Consider the following 14,356-nt stretch of genomic DNA (forward strand, 5'->3'; position numbering starts at 1 on the left):
CTATGTAAAGTGCATAATACCATACCTATTGCGTCCAATGAGAGCCAGGGCAACGCAGGTAAAAGATTACACCCTATTGGGCACGAACTCATGCTACATATACGGTATACCCGGATTTAACCCGAGGCAAGTCACATAAAACGTTTGGCCGCAACCGGCGGATGTCATCTACAATAAGTTCATAGATAGATCTCTTAGTTTTTATTCTTCGGTTTTTTAGACTATTGACCGCGGAGTACAAGCTACCCAGCAGGCAAATTCTTCGCATCGAGGTTGACTCCGGTAAACATATATATCCAAAAACTTCACGAGAACGTGCACGAACTAAATATGAAACCCAAAAAAAGTATACTATTCACATCGCTTCTGAGCGAGCCAAGGGAATCTCAAATACAAGTAGTGATTCTGAAACCGGCCAAAAAAAAATAAAAGAAAAAGAAAACCTCCCGCAAGGTCAAGTTCAATTTTGCCATGAACCAAATGGACCGTGGTCGGGGGTGTATAATCTCCAAAAGACCATAATACTACTTCCAAAAATCTCACTAGGAATTTTGCTCTCCGACGTCATTATCATCAAATTCATAGACCTTCACTTTACTTCTGGCGGGCGGCGTGGACGGTTTCGATGATCCTGTCCACAACACTGGGGTCGGAGAGCTGTAAAGAAGATTTCGTTAGCTATTGCTCGGAGTATACGATTGCGAGTATTATATTGCTGAGGGGGCGGTGAGCTTACCGTTGATGTATCACCAAGGCTGTCCTCCTCGCCACTGAGAATCTTCCGCAGGATTCGGCGCATGATCTTGCCACTGCGGGTCTTGGGGAGGTCATCCACGACGAAGACGGCCTTGGGGGCGGCGAAGGGACCGATGGACTTGCGGACTTGCATTGCAAGGTCCTTGCTGATCTGCTCTGACCCGTTGCCCTCCTTGAGGGCGACGAAGGCATTGACAGCCTGGCCGGTCAGCTCATCGGCAATACCAACGACAGCAGCCTCAGCAACAGCAGCTGTTCAAAGTTAGCCTAGGCTCAGTTGGAAGTTTGGAATGTACCGTGGTTTCACTTACGGTGCTCGAGAAGAGCAGCCTCGATCTCAGCGGTGGACAGACGGTGTCCAGAAACGTTGACGACATCGTCGACACGGCCACGGATCCAGTAGTAGCCGTCGTGATCACGGCCAGCACCATCTCCAGTGAACTATATATGAGTTAGTGTCAATTCCGTAAAGTCAGGCTGCGAGGCGTCTTACGTAGTAACCCTTGTACACATTCAAGTAAGTGTCCATGTAACGCTTGTGAGCACCCCACACGGTGCGGGCCATGCTGGGCCACGGCTGCTTGAAGGCCAAAACACCCTCGACATCATTGCCAAGAATCTCCTCTCCGGAGACGGGGTCGATAATGGCAGGCTCAATACCAAAGAAGGGCAGAGAAGCACTGCCGGGCTTGGTGGGGGTGATACCGCCGAGAGGGGTGATGACATTGGAGCCAGTCTCAGTTTGCCAGTATGTCTAAAAATCCCAAAATTAGAAGTTATTCCAAAAGGTCCAGGGGGAAGGGGAACGAACGTCGCAAATGTGAGCTTCTTCCTTGCCGACAGACTCGAAGTACCACTTCCAGACTTCCGCGGCAATGGGCTCTCCAACTGATCCAAGAATACGCAGACTGCTCATCTTGTGGTGAATGTGCTCATCTCCAGCGCGCTTCAGCAGACGCAGAGCGGTGGGTGCAACGTAGAATTGTGTGACATCGTGCTTGTCAATGACATCCCAGTAGCGGGAGAAGTTAGGGTAGGCGGGGGTACTCTCGAACACGACGGTGGCACAGCCAAGCAATAGAGGGGCGTACACGACATAGGTGTGACCGGTAATCCAACCGACATCACCACCGCAAAAGTAGCGATCATCATCATGGATATCGAACACGTACTTTCCAGTCATAGCAGCACCGAGCAGGTAGCCTGCAGTGGTGTGCATAACACCTTTGGGCTTGCCGGTTGAACCAGAAGTGTACAGCAGGAAGAGAGGGTCCTCGGAGCTGACCGGCTCAGGGGCGATGTAGTTGGGGTACTTCTCGACCTCCTCGTGCCACCAAATGTCACGGCCCGCGGTCCAGGGCACCTCGGCACCGGTGCGCTTGAACACCAGAACGGTGTGCACATCGGGGCACTGCTTCATAGCCTCGTCCACAATCTTCTTAGTGCCGATGACCTTGCCACCGCGCTTGCCCTCGTCGGTGGTAATAACGACCTTGGACGCGGCGTCCAGGACACGGTCTCGGAGGGAGTCGGAGGAGAAACCAGCGAAGACGACGGAGTGCACAGCACCAATACGCGAGCAAGCGAGGAAAGCGATCACGGCCTCGGGAATCATGGGCAAGTAGATGCCGACCGTGTCACCCTTCTTGACACCACGCTCCTTGAGAGTCCAGGCAACCCGGGACACCTCGCGCATCAGCTCTCCGTAGGTGATCTTGCGACCCTCGCTGGGCTCGTCGGCTTCATAGATAATGGCGACCTTATCTGGGTTCTTGAGGGCATGACGATCGACACAGTTGAACGATGCGTTCAACCGACCCTCGACGAACCAGGCATTGTCGCCGTTCTCGAAGGAGCCGTGGTGTGTGGTTTCAAAGTCCTTGTCAAATGTGAGGAGCTCGCGGGCCATGCGAGCCCAGAAAGTGTCGGGGCTCTTAATTGATTCTTCATAAAGCTTCTTGTACTCTTCGATGTCCTTGATGTGAGTGCCGGTGGGGTGCTTGTCGTGGAACGCCTTGGGAACGTGGAAAGTGTCGACCGCGTGTGCTTCATGCACCTATATCACCAACTGTTAGCCCTTGCTACTGTGGTCACCGGAGCTACACCGGTCTGGTCATCCCAGTTAGGAGGTGATTCTTACCACTGCGGGCTTGGGAGGCTGAATGGGGCCGTCCGACATGATTGCGGAGTCCAATGGGAGGGATGAATGCAGAATGGAACTATATGATATTCTGCACGAGATCGGATGTCAGAGGAAATGAATTGCGAAAGGTCCGAATTGGGGAAGAGTCAAGGTGGGATGAGCTCTTTTATGTAATGCAAATAGTGGGGGTTGGAAATGAACTCACTCTGAGAGTCGGGAAGGTTATAATTTTATAAATAATGATGATCAAACAGGGTATAGTAATTAGAGAAGAGAAGAAAAAAGAAAAAGGAGATGCAAGAGGGGATTCACGACAATATTAGTAGTCCGGGAGGATGTGCCACTTCCCTTTTCCTTCCCTTCCATATTGGGAATGGTCCGTGCGCCCTTACAGTTCAAATACAATACCACTCTACACTTCTGTCTAGCCGCAGACGGCCTATAGTTAGTATGTACATTTACATTATCCACTTCAATCTCCGAATCAGGATTGAATGAGATACATTCTCAATACACTACAATTCAATCCTGAGGCTATTTCATTGCAACTATCACATCAGAATATGAGTTTGGGTTCGGCCATGCGGGGGTTGGAAGGTCCCTTCCGTTGCTCCGGGGTAAGCTTGCCCCTCCAGGATTTTGACTAAGATATGTCCGCCACCTCATTGGGGGGTTTCTAGTCGGGAAGAAACGCTAGTTCAACCGACCACGGCCTAATTGTTCTCGTGTCGAACCCTTTGTCCGAGTCCAATAGGCGGGGGTTGTAACCTTGGCTTTAGCCAAGGGCCAAGGTCCGGGGATGGTCGCGGTCCAGGGGAGGGCGGGCCACAGGAGACATGCAAGTCAGTGACATTCAAAGATACAAGCGTATGCAGTCCTCCCCTAGGCCAGACCCGCAAATGCAGGCCTTCTACTTTGTATGCCGCATTCGAATATTTGAGGAGGGCCTCCGTATTCCGACTCCGTACATACCCGTTCTGCATAGATTGTTTTCTTCCCCCAGATTATTTTTGCTTTATGTTACGACTCCCGAGGTTACTTTCACTTTGATATGTCATAATATGATGATATGATGTCAGGATTTTCGGACCGAGTATCCCCCCCCCCCATATAACTTAGTTCGCCATCATGGAGGCTCATCATGAGACCGGATCGCCGATTTCGGGACTGGAGAATGTGGGGTCCAGGATGAGTAAGCTACATGATCCTTTTGCGTTGGCGCTATTGGCGCTGTTGATCTGATGATCCTACCTAGATAGTCGTCTCAAACTTTGGCATTGTGCATAGATACATATGGTAGTACGAAGTATACGAAGCAATTCAAGGGATAATAATTGATATTCAAACATCAAAGCCACATGGGTAGGCTCCACTGGTCACGACGCTCCGTATTTACAATATGTTTTAATTTAGTTCCCATGTTTTTTATTATTATTATCATTTTCAAATGTTAAAGAACAACGTTTTGTATGCTGGATTGTATTGTGGGGAGTAAAATGATTGTGGGACAAAAAGGGGGGTACCTTGCAGCCCTTGTTTCTTTAGTCTTAACTAGTACAATATGTACTTTGTACTTTGTACCTTTTTTTCAGTTCTCCAAGTTGCATTGGTGGAAATAATTCGAAATGATCCTTGAATCTGAAACATTCCAATGTTTAGAAGTTGAACCTATCTCTTAGCACGGGTTAGGTAGTATCAAGCCTTACGATGTCGTATGCATCGTACATTTGACGGCGGGATGCCCCTCTGTTGTACACTACTGCGCCATGAAGATCAGTGGAATACGAATTAAACACACTGCTCTGCTCTAGCCTTTAGCTGCCTTGCTAAAAAAAAAAGTCCAAGGTCCACCTTTTCCCACTCGTTTCCCAACAAAAAAAAAGGAGAGGTGATGCAGCCCGAACCCCCAAGACCATGCACGCTACACCGGGCGATCCGACGGGGTATCAAGCTGTATTTGTACTATTTACAATAGTACGATCGTTGGATTGTAGCGGGGAAAAAAGTCCAAACTGCCCAATAAGCACAATAGAATTTTCGATAACAAAGATTATTGTGGGACAAGTCCCTCCGTACTCCGTAGAGCGTGAAAGAAGCCCGAGAAAAGGCCGCGCTAACTCCATGCTTTTGCTCGACATTGCCCCAACAAAACAAACATCCAAGCAAATTCCGATTATGGAGTACACACTAGGAAAGGGGCCTGGACGTACGGAGTACAACTTGTTGAGAGAAAGTATTTTCGCGGCAAACCTATCCCGTGCGGTCCATCTAAAACCGCACAAGCGCCAAATCCATCATGCGGCTACCCTTGTCTGTCGTTACATATACCTAGGCTAACGGCGTACTAACGCGTGGATCGCATGATTTTTAGACAGGCCAGGACGATTAGGAGCATTATTAAGCTAGACACCCTTGCAAACCAAATCGGACATTAAAGAATAGAACGCGGCTAGATCATTGTTTCCGGGTGCGCGTGTCTTGTCTTGTTTTAATTCATTCGGTCAAGTCGATTGCCGGGACAGGCCAGCTTATTTCACCACGGTATTTACTCGATATAGTCATCAGGTTGTCGAATCTTCTGTTTCCAATATTTCGAGTGGTTGCCTGGCAGAAAATAAGAAGACTTGAATTACCATGACAGAGACCTTAGTCAAACACCGTTTTTTACCCCCTGGTGGCGCTAATCATCGCCATACTGTTACAACCTGCCCCTGGATTGGCGAGTTACAAACTAGGCCAAAAAGACCACTATATCGCGTAATGCTCAGATATAGTGGTATATATATAGTGCGTGACATGACACATACCCACCACATGTGGGGAGTTTGGAAAGTTATGATCAGTACTTTGAAACTTTGAAATCTATCCATTGGAAGTCTCCAAAGGTTTAGAAAGGCCTCAAGTGCTACAGAAGATTCTTTAAAACGATTCTCAGTACCCAAATTTGGGTGTGCGGGCTTTTGGCTGGTTATTTAGACACAAGTCACCACTTAAGATAGATGTGGATATTCGAATTGTGAATGTATTCATCTTGATCATGTACCGATGAGACAGGTTGTATACAGAAGTAGAAATACCTGTTCAAATTTTGTTGTTCCAACAACAGCAGGACTCTCTCAGTATTCAGATCCGATACAATCTTCGCCTAGTACCACAGAGCCTTGTTCCAGTACGTACTCTTGATGTTGGCCAGGTCATCAGTCTGGGTGTACATGGTGGTGTTGAAAACCAGCTCGGTAGCATCGCTGCCGTACTTAGGCCAGTGGAGCTTGTCGCTAGACCACTTGGTGTTGGGGTTGCCAGTGAGGACGAAGGAAAGGAGATACTTTTGCATCTTGCGCTGCGAGGGAAAGAATGAGTCAGTCGTGGGGGATTTTCTTTTCGCAATCAAGATAAGAACACATACAGCAACAGTCGAGCTGACGGAGGAGCTACCGCTGATAGCGACACCAGCTCCAGAATCAGCACTGCTGGAGGAGCTGGAAGAGGAAAGAGAGTAAGTGCTGTACCCTGTTGTTGAGTAATACGTTAGCCTCAGTCATCCTAACCACTTAACTATTTTACAGGGAATCTTACAGTAGTAGTTCTGGTCAGTACCATGAGTGGACTGCCCAAGAGCAACCATGGCGTTCCAAGTGTTGTTGTCAAGGGCACAGGTCAAAGCATAGTTGTGCGCAGTAAGATCGAAGGACTGTCTCATGTCCGCGAAGCGGTAGCCAGGGCTAGCGTAGTCAGAGGCAGGAAACGCGTCCATGATTTCCCCAACAGCGTCGTCGGTGATAGCCGGGAAGAAGGCGCGAAGCTCAGCCTCTACATCCGCAGTGGTATTGACACCGGATGTTGGCGATCCATTGTTCTCATGCTGCTCGTGGGTAATAACCAGAGGTCCGTCAAAGTTGAAGCGACCCTGGTAGAGCTGCGACTCGTAGGTGTCAGCTACAAAGTCACCGTCAACACGGGGCTGGAATTGATAGCCATAGGCATCGTAGACATCGGTCGCAGCATCAGTCAAGTTAGTGAAGGAGACCGCGCGCATGCAAGTCAAGTCACCACCGGTGCAGCCAACTGCAGTGGAAACATTCTGGTAGAACGTCTCACCCTGATGGTGACCGGCACCAGGGACGAAGCCAGGAGAAGTAATGTAAGCCTTGTTGAAGAGCTGTGAGTTGTGACCACCATAACGAGTCATCATAAACAAGGGCATACTGCCACCAGCAGAGAAACCGAAAGCAGTGATATCTTCGGGGTTACCACCGAATTTGCTGATATACTTTTTCACCCACTTGTAGGCATGCTCAACATCGTACAGTGCCACATTGTCCGTGGCGCCCTGGTGAGTGAGGGACACAGAGTTGGCAATACCGGTGATTCCAAGACGGTAGTTGAAAGACACGAAAATGAATTCCTTGGACAGGTCGAAGAGACCCTCGGGGGTGTTTTCCGACTTAGAGCCACCTGTGAATCCACCACCATAGGTCCAAACCATGACGGGCAGCTTCTTTCCCTTGGAATTGGCCGGAACCCACACGTCCATGTAGAGGCAGTCTTCCTCCGAGGAGCAATCGACATCGGCGTTCGCATAAGTGGTGCCATTGTTGATGCCAGACTCGGTAGGAGGCCATTGCGGCTTGGCGAAACGAAGGTCACCTGTAGGAACCGCGGCAAAACGAATGTTCTGGTATTTGTAGTAGCCGAGAGTCTCATTTCCAGCAGCAGCTTGAAGGGTGGTATAACCGAGGGTCACAGTTGGCTTGTCCGATGTGGTCGAGCTGCTCGACTTGGGGATCGCGAAGACGAGGGTAGCTGTCAGCGGTAGCAAAAGAGCGGAGAATCGCATTTTATCAAGCGCGGCTCAGGAAGAGCCTAAAGGAACGACAATAAGATTTACAGTTGACAGCCAAGGAAACATTACGGGAACCTTTGTCTCTTAATACCAATGCTGATGATGTTGACAATGATGTCTGAGTCGGTTCGTCATGGAAATGACGCGGCATCTCGCGTTACTTCAGCCAAGAGATATTAATATTGGAACAAGCTCATCCAGCCTAGCGCCAGAAATAGCCATAGTCTGAATGTGATCAACGTTTGCCAAGAGTCAAGATCTTCAGATACAGAATATGATGCTGTAGTGTGGCGCGGCACAGATGCGTTGAGAGGCTCGGTAAAATCTCAGAATGCCGATTCATCCATAAGGCCTACACCTCATGGGAATTTCTGAATCCGAGTTCGAATGTGGAATGAATAAGACCTTCTGTACGATGCCATGCTGAAGATGCGAAAGAAAGGATGTCGAGTCGTGGCCCACTTTAGGGGGGAGCGCGGTTAAATTTATAACCGGAAGTTGTATTTGAAGAAGACGCGACGAGATAAGGGTTGAAATAGCTCAAACTAGGCTACTGTTTGTTCTTTGATTGGTTCACACCAAGGTCAAGAAGACTCGAAGCTTGACCGTGGTGGTTGGGTTGTCTCGGTTGATCCGATGGACATTACTGGCGGTATCCGTGATGGTGCCCTCGATGTTGACCTTCCCCCTAATGTCGAATATGCTACCTGGAGCGAATTGGTATAAGGCAGGTCCCTTGCGGGTTCTTCGCTCTATTTTCTGAGTCTAACCTTGATCGCCTATGATTGGATTACTGTGAAATGCCAAATTTGTTTAATATTTTAACTTATCAGGTGGCAATTCAGCAATTTGCTATTGTATTAACTATCCAAAAGAGCAAACTTTCCTCTCCTCAGAAGAATATGGAGAGGGCATGTCGTCTGTTCAAACACGGTTTCACTAGATTATGAACCTTGCTTCACATAGACCATACTCCATTCAGGACGACTCTCTGGACTTCCTTCCAACGGCTAATAATCTTCCGAGGCTTTCAAAACAACAGGGAAGTCACCAGTGGGGGTGTCTCCATCAGGGGTCCAGATAAGTCCATAAACACCGGAAGTGTTGGTTGACTTGGCCCAGAATTGAGCTTCAAGCGCAGTATTGTTGTTGTACACCAATTGCGAGGCGAACAGAGCAAATCCGGAAACAGTTCCGTTGATATATGCGATTCGGGTAAATGGCAAAACGCCGAGGGCGTTGTTCTGCTCAATGAATAACGATCCTGCAGCAGTGCCATTCACGAAAGTTGCGTTGGCAATCCAGCATTCACCAGTGATTGAAGCAAGATCCCAGGTTAGGGGGGTAACGTTGGCAGCGCTGTCGTCTGGGGTTTCTGTAATGTACAAGAGGCCTTGGGTATGGTATCAGTATCAGTGAAGCAGAATAAAGATTCTTTCAGAGACACATACCATCATCGAGTCCGTAAGCAATGGGCCATGAAGAGGCGTTCACTCCGTATGCGTAGAGTGTAGCATTTGTTTCCGCCGCACGTTTAACATGGCTAGATGGGCTTGCAAGGGCATAGCTCCAGCAAGCTTGCATGAGGAAACAGTAGAAAAGTTTGGGTACGTGCATTATGCTGCCCTTGTCTAGTGGTGACAAAAGAATTGGCTGGAATATGCGCACTTGAATTCCTTACAAAATGGTAGGCACGACCAGCTCCATGGAAGCGCGCTAATAAATATTTAGCAGAATATAGGACACGGCCCACGTCAAGATCCGTAACTGTATTCGACTATATGTACGGAGTATTCTAGGGTCGAATTCGAGGAATCCCCGTGCCAAGGTATCTCTCGTACTCCATACAGCGTGTCCCACCGCGAAGTTTGCTAAATGAAGGCAAGATCTCTCAAATTCTGTTCTCCGAAGGCAATTTTCACAAGGCTGACAGGCCAGACTGGTCTGTATATTTTCGGAAAGTCTCTTGGGGTCCACATTCAACCGAAAGCTTGCTTTGCGTAGCTGACGATGGCTCGGATCCACTTTGGCCGGCTGGTATGGACTTCTTGTACCTGACTGTCCGCGCAACCCCTGTCACTTTTTGTTCAATAATTCCTATTAAGTGAGCTGAGTTGAAAAGTTCTCAGCCTAATACCTCGAGCTTTATGCCAGGGAATATAAGAGAAATGTGATTTTAAAATGTTAAGTGAGGACTGATTGAAAAGGCGAGTTTGAAAATTAAGATACGGAAATATGCTTAAAAGGCCCCTCCTGTACCGTCGATAAGCCTGAGTCGATCAATTGAAAATAACCTTAGGAAGTCCCCACTTGACGCGCAAGTTAAAAATAATATTAGCAGCGGGGAATACTACTCTGTAAACTACGGAGTACATACCATTTTTCGATCGATGATCATCGCCCTCCGAGGCCCCGCTGACTACGTAAACTTCGGATATCATTTTTTCTATCATAGTAAAAGACCAGAGAAACACGGCTTGATATCTGCTATTGCGTTAATTGTTCCCGCTAGATGCTGCTAAGAGAAGTCATCCCGTTCATTCCCGTATTGGTTTCGTTTTTGGGGCATCCTTGGTAGAGCATATTGGGAAGGACGTTAGGTAGATCGTAGTAGCCTAGAGCATTTGATTCTGCATTACCATACGTACACTTTCAGGGAACGAGGATCCTGATGCGCGGAAAATATATTTCTAGCAGTTTTAATTTTATAACATCACGAGCCAGCTAGATCATCAATTCTGAGTCTCGTTCTTCCTCGAGGCTGGTTTAGAATCTCTTTCTCTCTTTGCACCCAAGTGTCTTCAGATTGGAGTTGCGTATCCTATTACCTGTTTTCACACTCTTTCGGGTGTACTCAGCAGCATGCTTCTACGAGGCCTTTTCATTTCTTCTCTTCTCTCGTTGTGCACTGCTCTAAGTGCAAGCTTACCAGTGAAGTCGACGAGGGACACACCGTGCGTGAACAGCGCATCTGATCGATCATGCTGGAAAGATGGATATGATATATCAACCAACTACTACGAGGAGGTTCCTGATACTGGTGTGGTCCGGGAATATTGGCTCAATATCGAAAACACCACTGCTGCACCGGATGGTATTGAGATGCCTGTACAACTGATCAATGGATCTTTCCCTGGACCTACCATCATTGCTGACTGGGGTGATACTGTTGGTACATAAGTCCGTCTCAAAAATGCTCAAGTCCGCAGACTAATTCCTTGATATTAAGTTGTTCACTTCACCAATTCACTCCAAAACAATGGCACTGGTCTTCACTTCCACGGAATCCGTCAAAACTGGACCGATGGTATGGATGGTGTTCCAAGTATCACACAATGCCCAATTGCTCCGGGTGACTCCTTGACTTACCGCTGGCGTGCTGTCGAATACGGTACTGGTTGGTACCATTCACACTTCTACGTCCAGGCATGGGACGGAGCATTTGGTGGTATTTTGATTAATGGCCCTGCTACTGCCAACTACGATGTTGATCTTGGACACGTCTTTTTAAATGATTGGTACCACGTATGTAATGCTTTCATCGAATACTTATTGGAAAGTTCTGATGAATACTGACCCTTATAGCAAACGGCAGATGAATTGGTCAGCCAAGCCGCTACTGGTGGACCACCCACGGCACCCAACGGTCTGATCAACGGAACAAATACCTACGGGACAAATGGATCGCGGTTCGAGACTTCATTCGAACCAACGGTCAGATACCGTCTGAGACTTGTCAATGCCGCGGCAGACCAACACTTCCGCTTCATGATTGACAGCCACCACCTTGAGGTCATTGCAACCGACTTTGTTCCAATCCAACCTTACAATACCACTGAGCTCAGTATCGGTATGGGGCAGCGATACGATGTTATTGTCACAGCGAAAAACCTTACAAGCGGCAACTTCTGGTTACGTGCTATTCCCCAAGTATCCTGTTCCGAGACCGATGCGGTTGATAATGTCAAGGGAATCATTCGCTACAATAGCACATCCACCACAGATCCCACTACCTCCGCCTATAGCTACACAGACTCCTGTGCGGATGAAGCTTCTTCTGATCTCATCCCCTACCTGGCCATCAATGCCTCGGAGACCTACACATACGATGCATCAGAAAAGGTTGCTGTCGAGGTCACTGACAATGCCTTGCTCTGGACCATGAACAAGACTTCTTTCCGTACCCAGTGGGAGTACCCCACCCTACTTCAAGTTGCAGAGGGCAACAATACATGGACCCAGAAGCAGCGTGTCATCCATCTTCCAGAGGCTGATAAGTGGGCGTACATGGTCATTCACTCTCCGTTCGCCCAAGACCACCCGATGCATCTTCACGGTCACGACTTCTGGGTCTTGGGCTCCGGGTATGGCGAGTTTGACTCTTCAAACCCCAACGCTCTCACGCTTGTGAATGCGCCCCGACGTGATGTTGCAATGATGCCAGCTAGTGGCTACTTGGTCATTGCAATCAAGACTAACAACCCTGGTGTAAGAATCCAATGGATCAATTTTCCGAATCAACTCTGCTAACCCTATTCTTTAATAGGCCTGGCTTATGCACTGCCACATTGCCTGGCACACGTCTGAGGGTTTTGCCGTCCAAATTCTCGAACGCCAATCGGAAATCAAGTATGACTATGCTCAGCTAAACTCTACCTGTTCGAACTGGTCGAAATATGTGCACGGCGATGATGTGACCCAGTATGATTCCGGTGTCTAGATTTGATATTACATATAATATTCTCATTATGTTTACCTGAGAGGCGATGTTCGATGGTGCTAATTACCTGGTGAGTCCTCCGGCACTGTCTATTCGCAGAGCCAGCATGACTCATCGTCAACAAGTCTCCAATACACGCAACCTTCCAAGTACTATATAGATCCTATTTCTACCGAAGGGACTATTTTTCTGTTTCGTAATATGTTCCTTTTTGGAACATACAAATTGGGTTGGTGAGCGTGAAATCTTAGCTTTGGGTCTGAGATATTTATCTAAATCAACTTACGAGTAAAACGATCTATCTGACATAGGAGGGAAATGGACAAAGCAAAAAAAAAAAGAAAAGAAAAGAAATTGAAACAGAAAGGGGGAACAGGACGTGGAAAGGGAAGGGGATACTAATATCTCACTATTTTCTTATATCTATATAGGGTACTTTAAATTTGATGTTTAGTTTGTCGTGTCAACGGGCCTGTGAATTGCCTCTTCCGGTTTGGTGCCATGCGTTATCGCGTAAGCTCCCCTCTTTGGCGTCAATCCCGGCGTTAACACCCTATCACCGAACCCCGATTTTACGACGTCACTGAGCAACAAACAAACGAACTGACTATAAGAATGCTAGTGCCCCGATCGTAGTCCCTTTGAAAAATCTCAATTAGATACCCCTCCTTTTTCATCTCCATAAGAAAAAGTTAAACGAACAGTAGACCTCAGAACGAGTCACTTTTCTTCGCAAACTAGCATCATCCCTAACGACCGACATAATGGGGGACCTCGAAAGCCAGTTCGCGCTTCCTCTCCAAAGCAAGCTAGCGATAGTAACGGGGTCATCCCGTGGTATCGGTGCCGGCATTGCGTGGGAGCTTGCCCGCCGTGGTGCGAATGTAAGGAATAATTTGCTGTAATGCGCAGTCATTCTTTGATATTTTTGGGAAAAGGAGAGAACTCAAAGGCTAACGAGAGACAGGTGTGTATCACCTACGTCTCAGACAACAGTAAATTGCTTGTCGAGGAGCTTAGGGCTAAGATCAGCCAACTCCCTCACAAACCGATCACATGGGCCTGCCAGGCTGACCTGTCAATGACCACGGGCGCTCAGGAGGTCATTACGCAGCTCAAGACTTACTTTGGCAGCGATGACCTTCAAATCCACATTTTGGTGAATAATGCCGCCACCGAGACGGTGAACAATATGCGGAGCATAACGCTTGAGGATTACGATAAGGTTTTCAACCTTAACGTGCGAGGTTCTATGCTCATGACGCAGGCTGTGGTTCCAAACCTAGCACCTAAGGGCCGTATTATCAACTTAAGCTCCGTGGGAGCGCGTGCCGGCTTCAAAGACGTCAGCCTTTACAGCGCTTCCAAGGCCGCTATCGAAAGCTTCACGCGCTCCTGGGCCAGCGAGCTGGGCGGGAATGGCACGACGGTCAATGCTGTGGCGCCAGGACCTGTACCTAGCGATATGCTGGACAACATTCCTAAGGAAATCGTCGACATGCAGAAGGCGACAACGCCTGTCGAGCAGCGCCTTGGCACAACGGAGGAGGTTGCGAGGATTGTGGGGTGGTTGGCTGGACCCGATGCCTCATGGGTATCGGGACAGGTTATCTGTGCAAGTGGTGGCTGGTCAATGTATTAGGTTATATAGGTGGGAGGTGCGACCACCTCCCTTTCATCTTTCAGATTGTGAAAGGAGCCGCCTCGAGGAAATCGGGGAAGTCTGTTGTTAGTTCCTGAACAGCACATGCTGCATATTAGCTCTTGTCACTGGAGTAAGGGATACGGCAGCCTCCAGCCGCCAGTGCGCCATAGCATTTTCCCATAGACAACTTCGTACAAAACCTTTCAATTCTCTCCTTAAATACCATTTTTATACTTTGTGTACTAAATA

At 48.1% G+C, this 14,356-nt stretch overlaps 5 protein-coding genes across 5 annotated transcripts; 2 read left to right on the forward strand and 3 right to left on the reverse strand.

The window, feature by feature from the left end:
- Window positions 1-515: 515 nt before the first annotated feature.
- Window positions 516-3,169, reverse strand: N7455_012025 (acetate--CoA ligase). The gene is made up of 7 exons (XM_040953748.2): window positions 3,105-3,169; window positions 2,897-2,987; window positions 1,568-2,812; window positions 1,250-1,510; window positions 1,068-1,197; window positions 737-1,008; window positions 516-657 (listed from the first exon to the last, which is right to left on the reverse strand). Exons 2-7 carry the CDS (start codon window positions 2,933-2,935, stop codon window positions 595-597), a joined length of 2,010 nt encoding a protein of 669 aa, XP_040815732.1. The 5' UTR covers window positions 2,936-2,987; window positions 3,105-3,169; the 3' UTR covers window positions 516-594.
- Window positions 3,170-6,044: 2,875 nt separating this feature from the next.
- Window positions 6,045-7,736, reverse strand: N7455_012026 (uncharacterized protein; the record flags this gene model as incomplete). The annotated part of the gene is made up of 3 exons (XM_040953865.2): window positions 6,045-6,239; window positions 6,306-6,409; window positions 6,476-7,736. 3 exons carry the CDS (start codon window positions 7,734-7,736, stop codon window positions 6,045-6,047), a joined length of 1,560 nt encoding a protein of 519 aa, XP_040815757.2.
- Window positions 7,737-8,752: 1,016 nt separating this feature from the next.
- N7455_012027 (uncharacterized protein) lies at window positions 8,753-9,359 on the reverse strand (the record flags this gene model as incomplete). The annotated part of the gene is made up of 2 exons (XM_040953982.2): window positions 8,753-9,135; window positions 9,194-9,359. 2 exons carry the CDS (start codon window positions 9,357-9,359, stop codon window positions 8,753-8,755), a joined length of 549 nt encoding a protein of 182 aa, XP_040815700.2.
- Window positions 9,360-10,604: 1,245 nt separating this feature from the next.
- On the forward strand, window positions 10,605-12,462 carry N7455_012028 (multicopper oxidase; the record flags this gene model as incomplete). The annotated part of the gene is made up of 4 exons (XM_040953889.2): window positions 10,605-10,914; window positions 10,972-11,267; window positions 11,328-12,230; window positions 12,289-12,462. 4 exons carry the CDS (start codon window positions 10,605-10,607, stop codon window positions 12,460-12,462), a joined length of 1,683 nt encoding a protein of 560 aa, XP_040815795.2.
- Window positions 12,463-13,226: 764 nt separating this feature from the next.
- Window positions 13,227-14,104, forward strand: N7455_012029 (SDR family NAD(P)-dependent oxidoreductase; the record flags this gene model as incomplete). The annotated part of the gene is made up of 2 exons (XM_040953831.2): window positions 13,227-13,346; window positions 13,430-14,104. The coding sequence occupies 2 exons, from the start codon at window positions 13,227-13,229 to the stop codon at window positions 14,102-14,104; spliced, it is 795 nt and encodes a 264-aa protein (XP_040815589.2).
- Window positions 14,105-14,356: the final 252 nt, after the last annotated feature.

The sequence above is a fragment of the Penicillium solitum genome (genome assembly GCF_028829755.1).
Source record: "Penicillium solitum strain IBT 25940 chromosome Unknown utg000009l_segment0_segment0, whole genome shotgun sequence".
NCBI lineage: Eukaryota > Fungi > Ascomycota > Eurotiomycetes > Eurotiales > Aspergillaceae > Penicillium > Penicillium solitum.